Source organism: Poecilia mexicana, unplaced genomic scaffold (assembly GCF_051168715.1).
Source record: "Poecilia mexicana isolate PSO_F unplaced genomic scaffold, ASM5116871v1 scaffold_5, whole genome shotgun sequence".
NCBI lineage: Eukaryota > Metazoa > Chordata > Actinopteri > Cyprinodontiformes > Poeciliidae > Poecilia > Poecilia mexicana.
The window spans coordinates 26,011,780-26,035,425 of record NW_028263374.1 but is presented as its reverse complement, the minus strand read 5'-3'; the positions used below and the strand labels follow the sequence as shown (position 1 = coordinate 26,035,425).

Here is a 23,646-nt window from a genome sequence, read left to right as displayed (position 1 = left end):
GTTTATCACAATGTTATGCCTGCTTTGTTATTTCATGAATACATAATACATATGTTATAGTAGGTTGACTATTGGAAAAGGGCACCTCCATGCAAATGCAAATCAGTTGCTGGTGCATAAAAAGATGACATTGAGAATCCCCTGTCCAAAAACAAGCTCTTAAGTAAAACTAAGAAGATTCTTATTTAAAAAAAAAAAAAGAGTGAACCATTTTTGCACAAAGAGCAAATATCTGTTTTGTAACTAAAGATACAGTTACATGTTTTAGGACAAGATTTCAAATAAATCAATGTTTTAGTGAAAATGAAAATATTTAAACTTACTCTAGAACAGAGGTTTCCAAACTGTGGGGCGCGCCCCCTAGGGGGGCGCATTGTCATTGCAGGGGGAAGCCGTCTGGATGAAAAAAACAAAACAAAACATGAACACTGTATGCGCTGGGTTTTTACCTTAGAATGGCCAACTCTCTGTTATTCCTATGTCAATTTGATACAGTAGAGGCTTCCACACTTCCCATATTTGTGTCCTCTGTCACTTTTATCAGCAGTTAAAACTGTTTAATCCGTTGTTAACATGTTGTGACCTGTTTTTTCCGAGCCGCCTTTAAATGCAACATGAGCGCTACGACGCTCGCGCTGGGTTTACGCCTGTGAAGGAGACCTGCTGCTGCTGTGCGGAGCTACGTAGGTTTGTGTTAGAATCACGGCAGCAAACCAGCAAAACGCAAAGAACTTTTCACAGTTTTTCCCTCCAAACTAACCGAGTAAAGCTGTTGGATGCAGGTAATGTTAGCTAAAAGATGACTAGCTAATATCAATACAGAACCTTAAGCTTAACAAGTACCTTGTAGGCTACCAATGTTGGTGTCTATTTTCAGCTACGTATATTCATCTTGCCCCCAAAAAAGTCGATGCCCCCCCCTCACACGCGTTGTTTCAACCAGACAGCCATTTGTAATCCATAGGGGTGTGCAGAAAATGTTTGGAAACACTAGGGGGCGCAGAAGAAAAAGTTTGGGAACCACTGCTCTAGAAGATGCAGTTCTGGTATATAGCATAACACATTTTTTTAAGTACTGGTGGAGTTCACAGCTGAAAGAAGTCATCTACTTGTAAAAAGTTGCTGCTGTTGTACATAATGTTATTTATTATTCCATTGGACCTTATTTTTTCTTAGTAGCGTTGTCTGTTTCCATTTAAATTGAGAGACAAAAAACTGTAAACTTTATATGTCAGGCCCTGCTTACACTGAATGCTACACATCCATTCTTTAGCTGAGGAGCCTGATAGGTCATGAATTAGTTTCTGTTATAGGGACTTTTCTGCATCTGTCTGCAGTACATGAGGTGAAACAGCAATATGAATCTAAATGAGAACTCAAATGATCTTTTGTTACTTTTGTCTTAGTCTCTTTGAAAATATCAAAGATGAAAGCCATTTTAGTAGTTTTGTCAAACAGTATGCTGCTGTAATATTTAATAAGTAGATAGAGCTCAGCTAACCAAACAGTATGCTTTGTCTTGGGAAGAAAAAAAAAGATTTTATGCTTACTTCCTACCCCACTCAATCTCTACCAGCTTAGACTTCTTCACAGAAACCATTTTTCTTTCATGTGATGAATCACCAGGGAACAGAATAAAGACCGAGGTAGAATTAGACAGGAAGAAAAACTCATACAGTAGTTGAGATATATATGGAGCAGAACTGTTGATTTTATTCTTTCTACTACCAGAGATGTTTCTAGTGTTAAAACAACCCCAACAGAAAGTAGAAAATACTGTTATATTTACAGTATTTCTCTATTATCATAACCTTTTCTGATGAACTTTTGTTTGTCTAACCCCAAAACGTCTTCCACTTTGTCAAAATTGCAAGAAATTTACTAACCACAAAACTATTGCAAGAATACAGAAGCTATGTAAAAGGTCTTTGCAGAAAGTAACTGAACTTTTATGTACTTTTCAGATTTAATCCACATATTTTCAGGGAGAGTGTATGTGAATGACAGGTTTAGCCTCGAGGTCGAAGGGTAAGAAATAGGTATATTATTGTAGATTTTCAATGTAATCCCTCCAGACTCCACACTTGTCATATTGTGCAAAGAGCTGTGCTTCACTTATTCTTACCTCCTGCAGCTACAAAAGACAAGAAAAAATCATTTTAATAAAGAAAATCCCCTAAAACTAAAATTTCAGTAGCCGATATACTATTAAAACATAACCATGGTTCATTGCATGGCTGTGAGATTCGCTGCAAAGTTTAGATGAACTAGCAAAAGGTTAAATCACCTTTGTGTTGATGACTCACCAAGACTATTCCTCTGCAATAAATTAGAGGAGGATTATGATTATTTTGTTTGCAGCTATCATGACTTTTTGAGTCATTTTTACTCATGCTTTTTGCCATAATTAATGAAAAAAACTACATATGAAAACCAGAATTTTAACATCAACATATGAAGTTTTATGGAGCATTCTTTTTTAAAAACATAAGCATGCATAAAATGTATGTTTGCAGTACAAAGCCCAAATAAACATTGCACTGAAATTTTGGATTGTATATAATTTTCTCAACTGGACAATTTCATCCTTTATAATATGAGCTAATCTCATCAATATGTTGGTTTTTTGTGATGACCTGCCTGATAAGTATTATTAGGCCTGTCACGATAACAAATTTTTCAGCTGTTCTTCGTTAACTTGACATAAATAGGTTATAATGATTTTCATTCAGTCAGGACTTTAAGCTGAATCTAGCCACATGCATCACATGTAGATTCTAGTAAAGCATTGATTAATGCCTGGTTTTAAAATTAGTTAACTGGACTTGTAGCCATTATTTTGTGCCCATGTGGCTGGACACCACACGGCACGACAAACCCGATTGAACCGTTATACCTAGGATTTCTGTCAGGTTTTGAAAATGGGCCGACAGTGTGTGCGCTGGACTTTACACTAAGGAAGAGCACCGGAGTTGAGCCTTTTGTCATTCAGTGTCATCAACAGGAAGAAAAAAAGACAGGAAGAGACGATAAAGCCGATAATTAAAATGAGGTCGATAGGTTTAATTTATCGTGCGATTAATTGATTTATCGTTTATCGCGACAGGCCTAAGTATTATATAACTATAATACTTAGGCCTATTATAATACTTATAATAACTATGCTGGACCTCATGCAAAGAGGTCACAGATTTAAGAGGTTAAAGTGGGACTCGCTATGAGTAGGGACTCTATTTCAGATTTGTAGTGTGTTTTTGTGCATGGACTATAAAATCTGACTGACATTATCGAACAAACTGTAAATAAAACATAGTGACATATCTTTCGTTTATGTGCACCAGTCAGTCATTCTAGATACCGCAGACAGTAAAAAGCAGACAGAGAACATTTACTGAAAGTTAATAATATTGAGTGTTTGCATCACAGGCATATTGTTTATGTAATTCATTGACAGAATAGGTTTAATGGCTATATTAAACAGTAACCATTTTTATGCCTCTTAACTTAATCCTAAAGTGATTTTGTTTTCCCATATTTCCTGAGTCCTAAATATTGTCAAGTTAATTTTCCTCATAAATCTGAAAACCTTTTTGAAACATGAAGAGTTCTCAAATTGTCAATGTCTAGTTAAGTCAAATTCAACACATTATGTAAAGATTTAAAAATGTAATTGCAAAGTACTCTTTCTTGAACTTAGATTTATTTTTTTATTGAATAGTTGATTTTTAAAATCTTGAATTTAATAAAGAAAACCAAAACATCCCCAGCTTGGGCCATAAAAGGGCAGATCGTTTACATTCTTCTTTCCCTTTTAAGAATAACTCTGTAAGAGTTATTCTTAAACTTGAGTTGCCATTTAGACCCAGCATTCTTATTGTTTGTCCACATGTACTTACCACTGTCTGGCTTTGTTTTTTTTTTATTTTTTATTTTTTATTTATTTTTTTTTCATGTATATATTTTAAAGGCAAGGCTTTCAATTCTTTAGTCAATGGAGATGTGGCTTTCTTTTAGAAAAGATATAATTTATTTCATAACTCAGTCTTCTTTTCAATCATGTGCAAGTCTAAGCATCATGGAAAAGTCTGGTTATCCTACTGTTTAGGAAGGAGATGGGTTCTGTGTCCCAGAGATAAACATGTTTTGGTGTGAAATGTGTGATCCCTCTTGTAAAAACTTTGGCAAGAGAGTGTCATTAACTACTGTGAAATGAGTCGTCGGCAGCTCTAAAGGAAATAAGTTATTTCCCCATAAACCAAATTTTTGTTTGAAAATGCACAGACTGATGAAGATTTTAATTCTGGGGGGGAAAAGGTGAATGTCTCAAAATCTGAAAACACAATCCCAACTGTGAAGTATGAGCGTGGCAACATCATGCTCTGTGTGTTTTGATGGATTAGGGATTGTTGTAATTTACAAAATAGATGAGTTAGGTGGAAAAAACATTGTCTGAAAATAGAGAAACATCATCTTAAACATTGGCTGGAAAAGATAAAGCCTTTCAAATTGACAATGATGACATACTTCCGAAAGGGTAGCAAAGCGGCTTAAAGGCAATGTTTTAGAGACACCATTTAAAAGTCTTACTTTCAGTCCCTTGTAAAATGTGTGTGCAGACCTGAAATGCTGGTCTGCACACACCAAAGTGGTTTCACAAATGTGACTCATTCCCACTGGTTCTGTGTGGATAAAAGTGTCAAAATTCAAGCAGCCTATTATGACAAGCCTAGCCTGTCCAGAACTTAAGTGTCTGTTCAATAGTTAAAAAAAAAAAAATGTTTTAATTGCCCTTTGCTTTGCATCAGTTATATCTATGTAGTTTTTATCTGATTTAACAGTGAAAGAATGACAGAGTATGAATATACTTCAGATGTGGCCTTGTTCCTATATGAGAAAAAAAAATCTTATTACACATTAATTCATATTTTGACTCAGCTCTGGTCCAATTTCTATATACCACCAAACCAAAGGGTGATGAGTTGTAGTCCATCTTTTCTCTCTTCTGTCCTTCTTATACATATTATCCTCTTATCAGCTTGTGTGGAGGTGTGCTAGTGTTTAGAGTGTAATCGCCATGAATAAAATTACTAAATAAGGTTTTATTTCTGTCATTTACGGCTATGTTTGTTGTGACTTGAGTCATGCAGCTCCGACTGTGAATGATGTATTTAAACACAGTCAGTGGTGGACTCAAATAAAGGGGGACTGTTTCTTTGTCGCTTACAAGCAAACTGAGAAAATTGTAGCTTTGCATGCTTTTAAGTCTAACAATAGGGGAAGTATGCATTTTGTTAAAGATATTCAAGGTTATGTTAAAATACTGACAGTTTTACATATCACGTCAAAGGGCTGCAGTCCTTTTTACCTGGCCTGTCGACAATGAATAAAATTAAGCTTCATGACACACAGAGTGTCTCTGGACTTGAGTCAAGTATGCCATTGAAGATGATATGTGATATGACTTTTTAAACTAGCGGAACCACTTAGCAAAACAACAGTAAAGTGTCTCCCTTCTTCCTAAGAGTTTGTGCTGACCAGTGTCCTCCTGCTTTCACTCATATCACTCGGTCTCTGGAACTATGTGTGGTGCTCCTGCTTCAAATGCTCCACCTTCACTCTGATCCTCAGGAAACCTGCTGCTGTAAAGTAAATAAATAAAAATGTAAATCAAATAGGAATAGGAAAATAGACTGGGTTTGTGACCTAAACCTCTGTATAATCACATGAATTCCTCTGTATAATCACATGAATTACTTTTCAGTGTTTTTCTGTATAGTGGCCCTTCAATAGTTATTCATGAATATACTTATAGTGCGATCCTGCTAAATGAAGTCAAATATTCTTATAATTACATTTGGAATGTATTCATTAAATTAGATGTTTCTTGTTTCTCCTCATCATTATTAGCTGTGTAATAACTGTTTATGCCACGGCCCTGTTTTTTTAACACTAAACTTGTTATGCTCAGCACAACTAATTATTACCACAAGGATACGGAAAAACTTTTTTTTTTTTTTTTTACTATGGATTCTCAACTGTTAACTTCATTCAGCAAATACAACCTTTCCAGGAATCTCACCTCTGACTGTTTGTGTACAGAGCCACTGCTGCACAAACCAAGCTTCTCAGTCTTCATTGATTCAGTATTTTTTCTTTCTTTTTGTTTATCTGCCCATGTCAACTCATTTTGATTCAAAAGTCCATCTGCTGACATTAATTTCTTTTATGGGTCACATACAAAGAGCGTGTGCCTTCTTCTTGTGTTTGCTCCTTGTCAGTGCCTTCAGTCATTACAGCAAGATGAAAGCAGTTAGTCAGCTTCAAGGACTTGTGATTGCACTAAAACACAAGCAGCAGGGAGGCTCTCGAAACAGCTGACAGACTCACAGACTGCACTGATTCATCTGAGCACCTGCGAGCTATAGAACAGATCCAGTTCTTTCAAAGTCTATGTTCTTTCCATCATTCAAGATTTTTAGTTATTAGGATTTAACTGTGCATATGTGAAAAAAAGCTTGTTAAAATAACTTAAAGGTAGGAAACGCCATACATCCAATTATGCACATTTGTCTCTTGTAAAGCAGTTTTTTAGACTGTGTGGATTGTGTCTTTTTATATTCAAGAGGCTTTATTTCATTTTATATTTTGTCTGTTTCTTTTGGGGAAAAAAAAAAGACCATCAGATTTTTTTCTCACTCTGACTTTGCCTTAGGATTGCGCAAAATTCATTTTGCACTGTTGCAAGCCTTTCAAAAATGTAGACTGGGGTTTACAAATTAGGCAGGCTGGAGATTTTTCACATTACTTTCTTAGGCTAAAGGCGCAACAAACAACTGTTTCTCACAGACTTTCTGGCTTGGAGCAAAAAAGTTGTACCAATAGGTAAGTGTCTAAAAAATTAAGTTCATAACATTACTGTAGAATTACAGAATTAAAGGTTGGTTTTTGTTAGAACTCAGGCCACAAGTGTTTTTGCCTCAGCAGGTAAAGTTGACTTGTATCACCAGGGTTTCTTTCATCATAGAAATCTGTCTTTTTGAAACTTATTTTCTGCCTGGATTTATTATGCACAACATTCCTCTTCTTTAGAGGAAGCAGCAAATTTTCCCAATAAAGGCCTGCTACGAACTGTGTACAGAAGGAAATGTTGTGTAATGCTGTAGCTCTGCTTTCATGGATATCGAGGTAGCACTTCTGCTTCTTATTACTCCTTCTGCATCTTGCGCCTAAGTGTTTTGTTAGGAAACTTCGTCATGCTGATGTTTTATTTGCACTGCTTCTCCTCATTCTTTATTCTCCAGTGGTCACTGTTCTAAGTTTTCAAGTGTTTTAAATTCAGTAGCATATTCTCGTTTTGTTAACTTTAGCTCAGGCAATTTTCCACAGTTTTGTCAGTAAAGATACTTTTGGAATTTATTGCCTTAAAAGTAAACTGATTAATACTTTAAATGACTGCAACATTGACAAATGGAGCAATAAAGTTGAGATATCAACTTAACACATTCTGCGTACTACTTGTACACAGAATGCATATATACTGCAGTCTACTACTGCAGTGAGTAGTACACTGACCACTTGCTGCAGTCAGTCTATTCACATTTATTGTAAGAATTTTGATTTATCGTGACATGACAATAATATATTCCAATTTATGATCTTTGGATACTACAAAAACAACTGTTTTGCTTGAATTATTATTTTCATGATTTTTTGCCATCATTTATTCCATGAGCACAACAATAAAAATCAGTACATTCAAAAGCTATTAATAAATGTGCTTATTGTGTGCATCACACTTTTATGTCACTGGTGTCCTGAAGAGGCCCAAGAGCAGCATTTGTTTGTGTTGTGACGATTGCTGTACCATGTCATTAATAAAAATAATACTGCAAAGTATTGTGAATAGCAGAAACATAGATTTTCTTTAAACCTTAAAACCGGCTCATCTACTTTTGTAATAAAATAAAATCATGGTGGCACTACTCATTGTGTTGAAGTTTAGACGAAGACCCAATTGTGCCAGCCTGAATTGTGAGTCACAGCAGTACACTGCAGCGCTCTTAGATAATGATCTTGTTGTGACAGAAGGGATCATCACAAAGTTGTGTCATACAGTTCACTTACACACAAACACAGGAATATCTTCTTTTTCCAGCCATTCAGACCCTGTATTATGGGTCTGAATGGCCCATAATGCAGTTATTACCAAATGCTCACCTTCTTACTTAGTAATCAAGTATGTTCACATAATATCCATCCCTTCAGTGAGTTTTCTATTCCAATGCAAATTTCCATCTGCCGTTTTCTGTACCCAAATAAGACAATGCATGTTTCTTGTCACAAAAATATATATTTTTTGGAGTGGGAAATGACAGGGCAACCTGCTTATGGTGCATAGGTATTATACCTGACAGTCACATCCATATACTCTGGTTCTGCCCACCTGTTCAGATGTTCTGGGGCTGGATATGTGAAAACCTATCAAAGTGTCTGAAATGTAGTATTCCACCTTACCCCCTTGTTTACTTATTGGACAACTTTAGTAATTCAGTTGAAATTCAGTTCACATGGTTCCCATTGACTTATGTGTTGCTAAGAAAACTGTCCTCCAGAACTGGGGAAAAAATTATTTTAGTGTTAACCAATATAGAGGCCTTTTGTTAGACCATATTAGTCTTGAGACAGCCTCTGCCTCCACATTAGAGCAATCTCTCTGGGTTCCTTTGATCGGTTCCATCACCTAGTGGGATGGGGGCTTTTGGTTTCGTTCCATGGGGTATTATTGCTGTATTGGGGTTTTAAGAGGTGACTTATGAGCTGCATGCAATGTCTTTAGAGAGTCTGCCAGCAGACATACTGATCTGGTAGCTGTGGGACTGGGATTTTAAGGTATGTCAGGCTTGAGTCATGGCTGGTATATCGTGGTTGTTTTAGGTCTGGGGAACCCCTAGTCAAATTTGATGCATTGGTAGGGGTTAGGAGCCAGCAGGGAAGTTATCTCATTGCTGATGCTTTCTAAGTTGGAGCAAGCTCAAACTTAGTGCCTAATGTTCCATTTTGCCCCGTCTTTGTTTTCTTATCTCTCTTTTTCCCTTTCTTTTCCGGAGCATTATAGAGAAAGCTATAATGCTCGACTTGTGGAAGTAAATCAGTTGGGCTTCTCATGTGTACTCAAACAACGATTCTGAGTTCTACACTACAAGATAGGATAACTTACAAAAACATTCTTGTACAAAACATTTACATATGTGATGACCCATTCACAGAAAAAAATAGATTAACATTTTAAATGTTGGATTATTCTTTACTCCCAACATCATTAGCTAAGTATGTTGTAGCAGGTTATCACCATGTTAGTGTGTCTGAGGTGTCAGATCCCAGCAAGTCACATTGGAGAAAAAGAGCCTCTTGTAGGCTTTCTCATGTACTTGTAGGTCTTCTCAGATACTTGTAGGCCTTCTCAGATACTTATAAGCCTTCTTGACAGTATTCTCTGAATTGACTCCATGGGAGGTAATATCCATCAGCGCAAACATTTCCAGATAAAAAGCCAGGAAAACATGTTGGCACTCACAGCTTATGTGACTGAGACTCATTAGGTTTTATGCTGTCTGAACTTTTTCACACACATGCAGAGCAGCTCCCTGTACTCATTTCTTGGAGTGTTTTCAACAATTTTGTGAGACTCATTTGGCTTTTGGAATGCTTGCTTTGAAATGCTCCACTTCCTAGACTCCTTGGTATTGCTTAGGGAATGCTTTGAAAGGATGATGACTGGCAATGTGGACATATGCTTGGCTTCATTTAGCTCTAGCTCACACAATTGGACATTTTTGTTAAAACTTTTTTTTTTTCTTTCAAATCTTAAATATGCACACTTAGTTTTGTATGTGAAGCTTTATGCGGTGGGATCCCATGTCTTTCCACACTGGTCTTGAGTTAGTTCCTGTCTTTTGAGGACATTATTCAATTTATGTATTGCTTATGTTACCATGTAACTTTACTATTTCAAGATTAACAAATGGTACGTTTGTCCATATGTTTATGAAGCCTGTCTGTCATCATTGTTTGGCTTATGTTTGAGTTAGAATCTGCAATTATTCTGATATTAAAACACACATCGGTCCTTTTTTTAGCCTTAGTCCACTATTGTTTGTATAAGTTTAAATGTTATTAAAAAAAAGTGCATTACTGTTGCCTTTCTATCGTAGTTCTGAAGCCACATGTGCCATGTTAATTTCTTTGATAATTTTGTCATCTGTGGAAATATATTTAATGGTACATTCTGTGTGTTGTTGTAGGCCTGGGTATTACAACGCATCCTATAAGTTGATCATTTTATATACTATACATTCATTTATTCAATTAATTTAACTAATAAAGGTTTCATTTGTGAACAGTATGAAACTACTTACATATGTCTGTTCTATCTATTCTACCCATCTGTATATTTACTTGAATGTGAAGTCTGTAGGCTAAACTGAAACCTAAAATTATTAATAATTTTAGGTCTGTTTTCCAGAGGAAAATATTGTATTTGATCCTTTAATGTGTACAGTACATGTTCAAGCAGACTTGCATGATATTCTTTCTCTAGAAATCTGTGAATAAATTTCTGTAAAGCTTAGTTCAGTTGCCCTCAAGATGAACAGTATACATTTCACTGATTCTCTGACTTCCTACTCAGTCATATTTTTTGCATTTTTCTGTATTCCATACAGTTTATATTTAAATTATGAAACACACATTTCATGGTTATTAGTAAATAGTACCATATTTAAATGCAAAGGTATGGCAGTATTTGAGGTGAACTTGTCTCTATTAATAGACTGCTCTAATTAAAGATATTTATGTAACTTGCCAAAAAAAAATAATATATGCTCCTGGTTTTTTGTTTGGCACAGTTTGCTTCACAGCTCAATTTTTAGGATTCCTGTGATGCAGATGGTGGTGGGTAATTAGAGGCTGAAATATTTCAGTTTTATGAGCGTAGTTTCTGGCCAAGCTTACCACAGAAAGCAGACTGCCCCCTGTTATTCCTCATGCCTAATTGACCATCAGTGAGGACTGGTGTGCTTAAGTTGTTGACAAAAGATGCTATGTGGTTTCCATAAATGTGCCAATTTTCTTTGCAGCAGATTTCTGATTTTTTATCTTGGCACCTCAGCTTATAGCTTAATAAGCAGTTTGTATTGCCTTTTTATTTGTGCTATATAGACAGTAACACAAACCATTATCCTTCATATGCCAATGCTTTTGTTTTTAGAATATCTTTTCTATCTTGAAATGAAAACACTGTAGTTTCTCTTTTTTATGTTTTTTTTTGTTTTTGTGATTGCATGAACTGTAGCCTTAAAGCAACATGTATAGCATAGACAAAGCCACTTAGTGTGTTTGAATCTGCAACCAATTTGGTTGTTAAAACTGGATGAAATACTGTACCAATTTCTCTGTCAGTAGGATTTTCAGAGAAAAAGCATCATACATTCCACATATCTGAAGACAGGTTGTAAACACCATGCAGCCAAAGCTGCTGAATACAGGAGGAATATTAGGGAAGTGATACATTTAAGACGTTATCACATGACTTACAAATTTTACATTTAGTTAGGATCACATACTAAACTAATGTCTAATGTCTAAACTAAGAATTAAATTGAAACATGCGTAACTGCATCTGAAAGGACTTTTGATTTATTCCTGCATATTGTGAGGTGTTGTTGGTGTAAGAGAGAATTCGAGTCCTGGACAATAATTACAATCAATTCTGGTTTGATATGTGAATTTGTGATTACTTCTTTCCACTCCCTGCACAGGCAGTGTGTGTTCCTAAAACACAACCCGTCACCATTTTTTGAATTGACAGCGTGTTTTGTTGTAGAGTGAATAAAAGAGGTTATTGCAAAGATCTGCCAAGTATGATTATTTTCCCCAGTCAGTTATTTTTTATACAGGTGCTGGTCATAAAATTAGAATATTGTGATAAAGTTCATTATTTTCCATAATGTCATGATAAAAATTAAATTGTCATATATTTTAGATTCATTGCACACCAACTGAAATATTTCAGGTCTTTTATTGTTTTAATTTTGATGATTTTGGCAAACAGCTCATGAAAACCCAAAATCCCTGTCTCAAAAAATTAGAATATTATGAAAAGGTTCTCTGAACGAGCAATAAAAATAATCATCTGAATCAACAAAGTAACTCTAAACACCTGAAAAAGATTCCTGAGGCCTTTAAAAACTCCCAGCCTGGTTCGTTACTCAAAACCGCAATCATGGGTCAGACTGCTGACCTGACTGCTGTCCAGAAGGCCATCACTGACATCCTCAAGCAAGAGGGTGAGAAACGGAAAGAAATTTCTGAACGAATCGGCTGTTTGCAGAGTGTTATATCAAGGCACCTCAGTGGGAAGTCAGTAGGAAGGAAAAAGTGTGGCAGAAAACGCTGCACAACGAGAAGAGGTGACCGGACCCTGAGGAAGATTGTGGAGAAGGGCCATTAATTCTAGTTGTTGGGAAGAACAAAAACTTTTAAACATAATCAAAGCAAGTGTTGCTCAGAGAGTGGCTCATGTTTTTGACTGTGAGTGGTTATATCAAAAGGCCCAAGTCTCTAGCCGGAAGGAGGAACTCCAGAATATTAAAAATAAGGAGCTATTTCCTTCTTCATCCTCTCTTATTTGTTTTACAGTATGAACTTCTATCCTCTCTGTGACCAGACACTCCCTGCTTATAAAACCACAATGCTTTTTTAGCCTATATATCAGATTTACCTACAGTGTCATCTACTGTGTCACTGCAGAGAGGGGCTTTGACTGACTCGCAATAAATCATGATTTCCAACAGCTTCAGGGAGCTCACCTCTATCTAGACATGACCTACTTCTTAGCAAAGTCCTAACAACCTTCTTGTTGAGTTCCCTTGTGGAATAAAGGATAAATGTGGATCTTCTCTCTGTGCTCATTGTCCACTTTGTCACTTCATTAGTTATACACAGATTATGTCGCTCCAGTCCTGGTCACATGACTTGTGTACTGTTTTATCTTGCATTCTACTTCATTATTTTTCTGTGCAACAAATTAGTGTGTTTGCTAAGGCAGCTCTGCTTATGCAACAACATAGCTGTTCTACTTGATAAGTGGTAGTCCTAATTTACATAAGACAAACGTGTGCTGGAATAGAATATTTATGCTGACTTAAGTAAAACATGTTGATGCAAATACATAAAATCTTAATAGATCTTCAGACCAGGATGACTTAAGTGCACAATTTCTTTCAGTGTTCTAAAGAAGTCAAAAATGACTTTAAAATAGTGAAGTACCCTCTTAAAATGAAAAAATAAAATTCTGTATTTGTAATTCACCTCGGATTTAACAATGGTCAAACTGCAAAGATATAACATATCAAACAGATGAAAGTTAATTTTACATCATGTATGCTATGCTATGTGAACTTTACTATTTTCTCAGAAATTAGGTTAATTACTCAATTTAAGAGAAGACACTGAGGAAGTTTGGGACAAATTCACAAAAATTCTCATAATTAATTGTTGAGCATATTGTTTTTGCTCCTGCCTATTTGCAACAAAATGCATAGGCACAAGGAATCCAAGTTATCAAGTTAATCTAATGTTGATTGGTCTACCAATTTACTAACAATTAATTGAAAAGCGGATATGATATTTGATAAAACAGAAGGTTACAGAATAAAAATAAATGTAGAAAGAATAATATATGTGAAACACTTAAAGATGCAGTATTTGGGTTTCTATTAAACATTTTTCTTTTACATATTTGTTTAAACTGTCACTATACTGTGACAGTTTAAACTAATAAAACATGAGACAGATAATCTGTAAAAAAAAAAAAAAAAACAAAAAAAAAAACATTTAAAATCAAGCTTCTCCATTTTCTCCCTGTGGTCTTACTGCAATCTGCAGAAATGCACCACTCCTGGTCATGTAAACCAATCAGAGCCAGAAGGAGAGTGTTAGTGTTGCCAATCAAGTTTGTGTGCACGCTGCTAAATATCTTAATGGCGGAGAAACAGCTTACCATTACAGGAGAACTGTTTATGTGTTGTCATTGTTGTCTATGCTGACTACCCGGACCTGTCACAACACACAGGTGTGGTGAACCAGCTGTAGCGTAGTCGAGAGCAAGGGGGAGGGTGTGAGCAGAGTGTACACAAGTGTGATTGACAGTGTGATTGTATGTACTCTCATGACAGTGACTGTTTTGAATATATATAAAAAAACTAAAATTGATTGCTTTTACAAATCAGCTATAATTAATATATATAAAAATCTCCTTTTAATTTCAAAGTGAAAAATCAATTCTACAAAATAATGACTTAACTAATTCTCAGCATGACTGAAGCAGTGCCTGTATGCTAACACAGCCCCAATTAACCTATCATTCAGCTCCATCCTACCAAGATACTCAGATACTTGAACTTTTTCGCTTGAGGCAAAGACTGACCCAAAACCTGGAGGTAGCAGTTCACATTTTTTTCGGTTGAATACATTGGCCTAAGACCTTGAGGAACTGATTTTTATATACATGTACATTTCATGACAAATTGGAGGAATTATATCAAATTTGTAAGTATATTTTATGTACCAAAAGATTTTGAGTCTCGGAAGAGTAAATCTACTGTTAAAGAATGTTCCTCTCAAGATTTATTAGTACATTAAATATTGAAAGAATATTATGTTAGCCCTTACACGTGACACTCTTTTATTCAGAAGAAACAAGTTGACCTTCTTGTCATACTATGTGCCTTGCATCTTGTGTATAGTCAAGCAGCTACGGAAAGAGCACTGAAAGTAATGAATTGTGTTTACTATACAACATAATTCACTGAAGGTCAACAGAGCGTAAAACAGAGGGTGAAATGGTGCATAGCAAATGAAGGAAACGTCGATGGTAAATATAAGAGCTGGCTGTCGTTTACAAGACTAGATTCTTCTGTCACTGCCGTTCCCTGTCCTTGTTAGGATGGCCTAGTTTCATCGCAGAGGCTTTGCCCACCTCCTCACACTTCTTTTTTTCTTCTTCGTCTTTCCCTCCCAGAGGAAAATAAGTGTCTCTCTTAGACCTCAGGATCTCTACATAAAGCATTTGTCTGGCTTCTCATCTTCCCCTGGGCTCAATTAGAAACATTTTTCTGCATTTGAGATGATCACTTTCTGTGCGTTGCAGACAACTGTAATCTCTAAAGTCTTAATTTTAGAGCTAAACTTCCTAAGGACATCTTTATCTACTGTGCATAGTGATTACATACATTTATAACAAAATACACATAAAGCTTCTTCTCTTCTTCTGTAGTTCAATGATATGAATGTAAGTCAAGATAATGTTAAGAGGACAGTATAAATCCACTAAATGTGATGTTCTAGTGAAAAGCAGAATTATTTCATTTATACCTAATTGTTAAAAACATATTTGCAAATAAGCTAACCCTTTTGCCTATTCTTTTCTATTTCTAATTTATGTTGTCGCTTTTAATTGTAAATGTAAAACTGTTTGTACACATTTGTCTATGTTGTTGCTGACTAAAATAGTCAAAGAATCAATCAGCATTTTAGATGGAAGTTTTGGAACTGAAACTTTGCAATAGTAAGTATCAATACTATCAGTGCAAAATAAAAATGGCACAAGAAAAGAAGTTTTTGACTTTGAACATACACATGATGCACAGAAAATGTAACTGTATTTCTAATAATCAGCCCCTTCTGAGTTTTTCTACATAAATGAGAAACAATTGTAAACACAGAATCCTCTATGGCTGTAATCATTGAGCTGGCCAATATTTCTCAAAAAATAAAATCCATTTTCATACCAAATCTGATTTCTGAGTTTCTCCCTTTAAAAAAAAAAGAAAGAAAAGAAAAAATCACAAATGACAGAAAATATTTTCAAAAACATGCTTTTATTTCAGCCATTCCTTTTGGCTGTAGATCTGAATTGAAAGTCCAAATAAATACCATCTGGAAAACGTGCTTGTAAAATGAGATGGAAGTTCCTGGGCCGGATGCCATCAGTTTGAACCTTGGAAACAAAAGGAGTGCATTGAAACAAAAATCAGATTTTCAAAATATCCCATCTTTATAAACAGAAAATTGCATTAATTATTAAAATCAATTTAATGTCCTCCCATATGTGATCATGTGTGATAAACACTGAAAGTTGTGAAAAGATCAACAATAACAAAACAAGTGGAAGGATTAAAATATCCAGAAGAGTTACTGATTAACTTTGTTATTTATTTAAACTTTTTGCAGACTTAAAGGGAAATGGATAAATGGGCATTCATCGTTATTTATTTTGACTGTTTTCTTATTCTGGGCATATGATACAAGAAGAAAAACAATAGATGTACTTTATTATGAAGCTTTTTAAAGGCTGGTAACTTTTGTTAAAACGATGTACAGTTGGTTAGGGCTTTAATCAGCATATAACATGGGCAATCACTTATTGACTACGTAAAATTAGCTTTCTTAGCACGTAGGTTGCAGTTCCAGGACGGCCAAGATGGTGATTAAAATGTTGAGGTTATGTGCCAAATTCACTTTAACTGTTCTGAAACTTGAGGTGAACTTTTCAGAGGTCATGTTGCAAACTTTTGAAGGCATTTCCAGAATGCAAACCATTTCCAGATGATTTTCACATTGTAACATGTAAAGCAGTCATATAGCTGCAATCTTAACAGCTGTAAATGTTTGCAGTGGGCTCCTTAGATTAAATGTCCTTTTTTTTCCAGCAACCAAATTAGGGTTTTGTGCCAAAGTGTGAGTGGAATAGAAATGGTAAAACACATTTTCAGAATCAGAATTATTTGTTGATTTGCACAGCAACCGTTAAAAACATTTGTGTTTAGGAAAAAAAAAAAAAACCCACAACAAAACAAAAAAAAAACTATATCCTTTTATGGTGATGTAGGTATCAGATTAACTGGTTTGATATGTCTATATGCATCAAACATGCCTTATGAGCTTGTACAAGCAGAATGGAATAATGTAAAAGTCTGAGTAAGTGAGGGGTTTAGATTAATGGGGAAATATACAAAAAAAAATTGCTAGTCATAAGTTAGCATTAAGTTAGCACTGCTGAAAAGTGCATCTGTGCAGAATTTTGCTTTCACACACTTACTTAGCTGTCAGAGCCCTACCCCTTTGATTGTGCAATAACAGCAGGATATTCATGAGACACTGTTTCCTAGCAACATAGTGTATGCACTGTGTATAAGCTACAGTAGCATGTCTTCTGGGATCAGTCACCACTAAGACAAAAGATGAATGAAACGTCGGCCGACTGTTTTTAAGTGGGATGAGGACTTTCAAAGCTTCCAAAAAAATGTTCTTTTTTTGTTTAACATCACAAAAAAACTGTGGACACATACATTTTTCAGCTTCTCCTTTCAGCATTACATTGGCCAACTGTGTCTCTGACGCAGCCTCCAGATCTCTGCTTTTTACAGCAAAGCAGCCCCTGTTTGTCGTAGTATACAATGGCATCAGAACACAGCTGAGAGAGCCCACTCACAGGAGCCCAGAGAGAAAACACCACCGCCACGCTTCTCTCAATCCCGCTGTAAATTGATGCTCGATTCCAGACAAATGCACTCCTGCGTTCATTCTGTCACCTGAGGGTACTTGTATTGTTCTGTGTTCAGGTGCTTATGAGAAAAGGTCTGTGCCTAGTGGATAAACATTTCATCTGCTCAACCACTTATATTTGCACAAGGACTGCCTCAGCATCGGTACTCCAGCTTACTTCCAGAGCAGTCAGATACCGCTTAAATGATCAATAGAATCAATTGGCTTTCATGACTCAAGCCAAATGAAATGGCCATTTGTGGGTTTTTATTCAACACGAGGGATGACATTCACAAATTTATAGAAATGTTAGAAGTTGCACCTCAAACCACTTTTGTGTTTGTATGTACTTCCTGAAAACAGATTTTTTTTCTACCTTTATAGTGAAACAAGTAGGTGTGAGAAAACCTTTTTTATTCTAGTTTGCTGTAATACTTTATTCAGTTCCTCAGATAAACTATTCTCCCTCAGAAGAATAATTTGTATCCATTAATCTGCACAAAAAAAACAGCTGGGCAGCTTGCACTGACCTCTTCAGTTGACATGTCATTATGGATGTCTTGAGTTTTTTCAACACAGAACATTTGCTTAAAAAAAACAAACAAAAAAACATTACACATGTTCTAAAATTTAAATTAGTTGCCTTCCAGACTCAAACAGGCTCATCGAAGCACAGAAGCACCAGCTGTTAGATACTCAGCTGTCAATTCCACATTTACAAGAAAACTCCTTGCATTTCGAGCCGGAAATCACAGAGCTCAGAAATGATCTGTGTTATATGTTTAGTTCTTTGCATAGAATAAGTAATACAAATATATAATAAAGAACAAACAAGAAGAAATTTTATTTGATGTTTCTAATTTCTCTTTAAAATGTACTTTGAACTTAAATGCAGAGATATAACTAATTATTCAGGTGTAAAGCCTAATGGAGTCAGACTCCAACCTGCTTTTATCTGATCACAGAATTGGAAATCTACTTAAAACAAAGAACAGGAGTAAGGTTGGGTGTTTCAATTTCTTCAGTTTTGACCAATATGTCTACTCTGATGTTCATGGCCTTGTACAATCACATTCCTCTAACCAGTTGTGTCACTAGGACATCCTAGTTTATATTACAGTCATTCAGCCTTTGTGTGTCTTACTTTTTTCACATGATCAGCCTGTGCTTGACTGGGAGGATTATTTGCACTACAGTAACGTAGCTCAGGACTTCGTCTGCCACACCACTCAAGCTTTAGAAGTCTGTCTGCAGTTTCCTCGTCACTACTTCTTATTTGGCACCAAAAACTTCCTTTGAGTTGGTGCTGCAGACATTGTGATTGAAACTGAAGTTAAATACTGATGTACAATAAGATGGCTGGTGTAGAAAAAGGCTTTATCTTTCATTTGGCTCAGCCACAGTGGAAAGCAGTTGATTTGCTGGTGCAGCTTCCTATCCAAAGAAGACATGTGGAAGGAATATTTTGAGAGAACAGACACTGATTTATTTAACAATGCAATGTTTGGACATCAACATTTTGTGTTTGACAGAGGCCATGTAAAATGTACTTTGGACATGCATTTAAGGATACGGAAAATCCTAAAATATTTTCCTATCTGCTGAGTTTTTTACTTTATCCTTGGTGGTTCTGGTGTTCGCTTCCTGTTTGAATTATCTGATGTAGTCGTCGCAAGAACTGTGTTGTGTTCGCACCCTTGAGATGTGGGTTGTCCCCCCCCCCCCTTAAATCCAAGATTCATATTATTTCATAATCCGAGAGCAAAAATTTTTTTTTTTCTGAATCAAGATATTATTTGGAAGTTGGAAGAGATCCAACTTCTTTACCAGTTACTGTAGCTTCCACAGAGCTCACTTACATTTCCTGCATCTCTTTTTTGGGTTGCCAATGGACACATTCCTGTTTGAAAATTACTTTTTATGCCAAGAAAAAGCTATTGTGTGAACATAACTATAGATATTGAAATCCGGACAGATCAGTCACGCATGTTAAGTCATCATTCACTTAGAAATGTACGCACCTGGTTTTGACATTGTCTTAAAGGGCTCTTTCTGTAAAAGGTCAAGTGTGATTTATTCATGTTTCAGACTTTCCTTGTGTGTTTTCTGACACTAAAATATTAGTTTTATTTTAAACTGACTAATGTTTTGACTTTATCAGGACAGATGATCTAGATCTATATGTTTTATGCAGAATAGATTGGTGTTAAATTTGTTAAAACACATTGTTCAAAACATGCAGAATACAGGAGTCGTGATGGTGTATTATGCAAAACCCTGTAATCTCATGAGGTTACCCTCCACTGTCTCTCCATTGTGTTGTGGGAGGATAATGTACACTCCCCCATGTATATTGTTGTAATTGTGCACTTTGGACATGCATTTAACACACTTGCTATGTAACAACTGTTATTTTCAATCCTTTTGTAAGGAAAGGCAGGAAGATGATGACGCCGGCAAGCATGCTGCCTTCAAAGACCTCAGATTTAAGCACGGCTAAGCCTTGATTTAAAATAATTTCATGTTTCCTTCCTCTGAGTCACCATTTTCTAGTGCCATTATCAGAGCTCCTGCTATAAAATATATATTTTTCAGGCAATTGCTGACATTGTTTTCCTTTTTTTCTCCTTGCAAAATGAAGAGATTTATTTCATCCAACTGATCAAATAAACAGAAACACAAACCAGTTTTTCATAGACAAAATCCTAAAATTGGACGCAGATGTTTTAAAACATTTTTAATAGAAATAATAAATTTTGTATAAAAAAAACTAAACATGCTTCACACACTTCTTAAGTTTTCTTGAGGTTTTACAAATACATAGTCATATAGCCAGGCACTGCATCTTTTTGTAAATTTTCCTCAATTTTAGGATATGTCAGGACATAAAGCAGACATCATCAATCTATTTAATAACATACATTAACTTGCCATTTAATTTGGTCAGCACTCACATTTTATTCTGCAACACAAATGGTGTTGAAAGTAATAAAGAGGGAGGCATGAGAAGCAGCACTGAACTCACAACACAAATGACCCCACAACATTTTCCCCAAGACATCAGAGGGCTTTTATACTGCACAAAGCCAAATATTAATGTATTCAGCGAGCTGGGGGTGGATTGATAGAGATATAGCATATCTTTTGCAATTTGATTTTCATTTGTTGAAAAGCTTTACAACTTCCTTACCCCTCCCTCTTATCATGAGTGCCAGAAGAGGACATGTACAATAATGAATTTTCTCTCTAGCCGGCCCATTACGGATATCATCCTCAGGGCAAGCTGTACGATCTCCTCAAGGGCGCACTTCATCTTAATTCCCTTGCTAATGGATCTGTACAGCTACACTTCAGCCTTACGTTTTCTCATGTGACCGGGAGGGTAACTGATGGCAGTGATGGAAGGGTCATCCTGGATGACGGCTCACAGTGAGATCCCCACGGCTAAAACACCGACCACGGTCCACCGTTTCAAAGTACATACAGGTATGAGGAGGGCAGTGGCAGCCTTTTAGGCTAGCTGTTAATACAAATCATGATCTCACTTAAGCACAGATAAACAATCACTCACTAGACCTTTTCACCAATTGAGAACAGATTTTTGAACGCACAGTAGGCTCGTGCCTAAACAATTTTAACAACGCTGCAACAAAGTTTAAAAGCATTCCAAAGATATTGTATTTTTTTCTTCTCCTTCATTTTTTCCTTAGTTTATTTGGTAAACAACACAATACAGGATGTTGAAACTGGCATGCTCAAAAACGGCAAATATCCTCTTATATAAGTGTGGTCCTTCTTAACTCAGTTGGACCCTGAAAGAGGACAGAAAAACACATGTAGTCTGGTACAGATCTGCTGCATTGTTGAGATGATCCCCGTTCCCAGTCATCTGAGTCATAAGACTGGAATGTATTATGAATAAAAACAAACAGAAGCCCGTTTTAGAAGTCCATGGATCATGTCTTCATGCCTTTTTGGTGTTGATTAATCCCTTGTGATGCCTTTAAAGTACTTGAAGATAACACTAAGTACATTTGGATTCAGTTCCAGTCAGCAGTGCGTAAGATGACAGGAGTCTCTAAAAGATGGCATAACTGAAATGTAAACACTAAAGAAAAACTCCATCTTTCAGTCTCCAGGCCTCTGTCCTGTTAGTATTTTTCTTCTTTTCACGGCGTGTGTGTACTCTTGGTTGACAGAAGATGGAACCTTAAAATTGTACAGTTATCTGTCCCCTTCGTCTCTTTTGTCCATCTCCGCCCCTCTTTGTGGATTCTCCTCAGCGTGTCATGTCTTTGGGCAATGCTTGTGTGATCTCCCACTACACAATGACACTTCTTTTTTTTTCAGCTGTGAAATTCCACTGCGTGTATTTTTTTTCTCCGCCGGGGTGGAAATCTTGAATTGAGATAAGAACCTTTGTCCCTTAGATTGCATGGTTGCTGTAGCTGATGTAGGTTTGCTTTGTGGAGAAGGCTGAAAGAGAAGAAATAAAAGAGGGAACTGAGACTCAAATTCAGGGAAAGAGGAATATCTACCATGTGAAGGTTTTTCTTTCTGCTGTTTTTCTGATGTAACAACTATTACATGAAATGTCAAAAAAAAATGGATAAAAATAAAAGCTAAATAGTTTTCAGCCACCACACGACGGTAATGAAATAATATTAGTAATTCCTAATATTTCTCTTCTGTTTGTTGTCTTTTTATTTTTTGCGGTACTGTACACTTGCGTTGCCTACAGCAACCTCGCCACCGTCTTTTCTTGCAACTGTCAAAAGTCAGATATCCAGTTGTGTGCCCATACCGTGTTAGCTGATTCACTGAGGTGGAGCAGATAAATCCTGACATATTGCAACCAGATCCCGGCTGTTGTGGGAACTGCCCTAGACAGGAATTTTTCAATTTCATCCACACCAGCGTTGACAATGACAAATGGTTCTTATTGAAATAGCCAAGCACTGTACAGCCTCTGGAAACTGAAATCCCATCTGGATAAATTGTATCCAGCTATCAATTCTATGTCTTTTGCCTTCGCACCACTTATTGGAACAAAAGGCCCAATTAAACCCTAGCAGAACCTTGAATCTTGAACAGAAATAATGGTGGTGTGTCTGTTTATATGTACACTTTCTATTGTAAACTGAGCATTGTGCTTTTGTTACCGTGCTGCATTGTCATACATTTTTTATACATTTAAGTTTTTTCAGGTAAAAAAATCAAACAGCGTCAGCTCTTTTTCTGTATGCACAAGAAAACACTTCCATTCTTGGTGTTAATATAATAGACGGGGGACTGAAGCTTTAAAATGTGCAACAAAAGCTTTGATTCCATCTTCAGGCCAGGTTCAGACCAGACTGAGTGAATTGATTTCTGTTGACAGAGAAAACTGATTAAAATTGCTTCCTGCCCAAGGCAAGCAGAAGAAGAGTGCTTTGAACGCAACATAAGTATTTTTGCTCCTTCAGTTTTCATTATGTACCTATCTTGAATAAATCCTGGTTGTGTCATTGATACCGTAGTACACTTTCATTGGTATTAGGAATAGTCAGAGGACATCTTGCTACTTGTTAAAGTCTTTGACTGCTTCTTAAAAGAGATTTTTCCACAACTGCAGATCCAGGGCTAACCAGAGCTTGTGGTAGAGCCAGTTCTTTCCTCAGTTGGTTTTCCACAGAAGGACTGCTCTCCATCACTGAAATATCTTTTTCAATAAATGTTTGATATGGTCTATTGTTGTCTAACTTTCTGTAAGAAAATACCATTTTAATACACCAACTACATTTACCTCACATTTCCATTTTTTAATAATAAGCTTAATTTTTTTCAGGATGTTTTAAACAGGCTGGATTTGGGAGTGCTTTGCACTAATCTCTGATCGGTAGCAGGAGAATTACAAATGGCAGTTAATTTCTGTTTTGTATGTATATTTGAAGCAGGTCAGTCTTGAACTCTTCTGTCTCATGAGACCCAAATAAGAGTAAACCAAAGAACATAATGTGTTACAAGGAAAAAAAAATGTTTAAATTACCAGGTGCTATTAAA

The 23,646-nt window shown here is 36.1% G+C and overlaps 1 protein-coding gene and 1 long non-coding RNA gene across 2 annotated transcripts in view; one reads left to right on the top strand and one right to left on the bottom strand.

The window, feature by feature from the left end:
- Positions 1-23,646, top strand: part of LOC106903979 (uncharacterized) — a 143,232-nt gene that overhangs the window by 48,195 nt on the left and 71,391 nt on the right. The window lies entirely within an intron of this gene.
- Positions 20,434-23,646, bottom strand: part of grm4 (glutamate receptor, metabotropic 4) — a 141,912-nt gene continuing 138,699 nt past the window's right edge. The window contains exon 10 of the mRNA XM_088005800.1: positions 20,434-22,080. Coding sequence (XP_087861926.1) covers positions 22,031-22,080 — 50 coding nt within the window. The 3' untranslated portion in view covers positions 20,434-22,030. The remainder of the gene's footprint in view (positions 22,081-23,646) is intronic.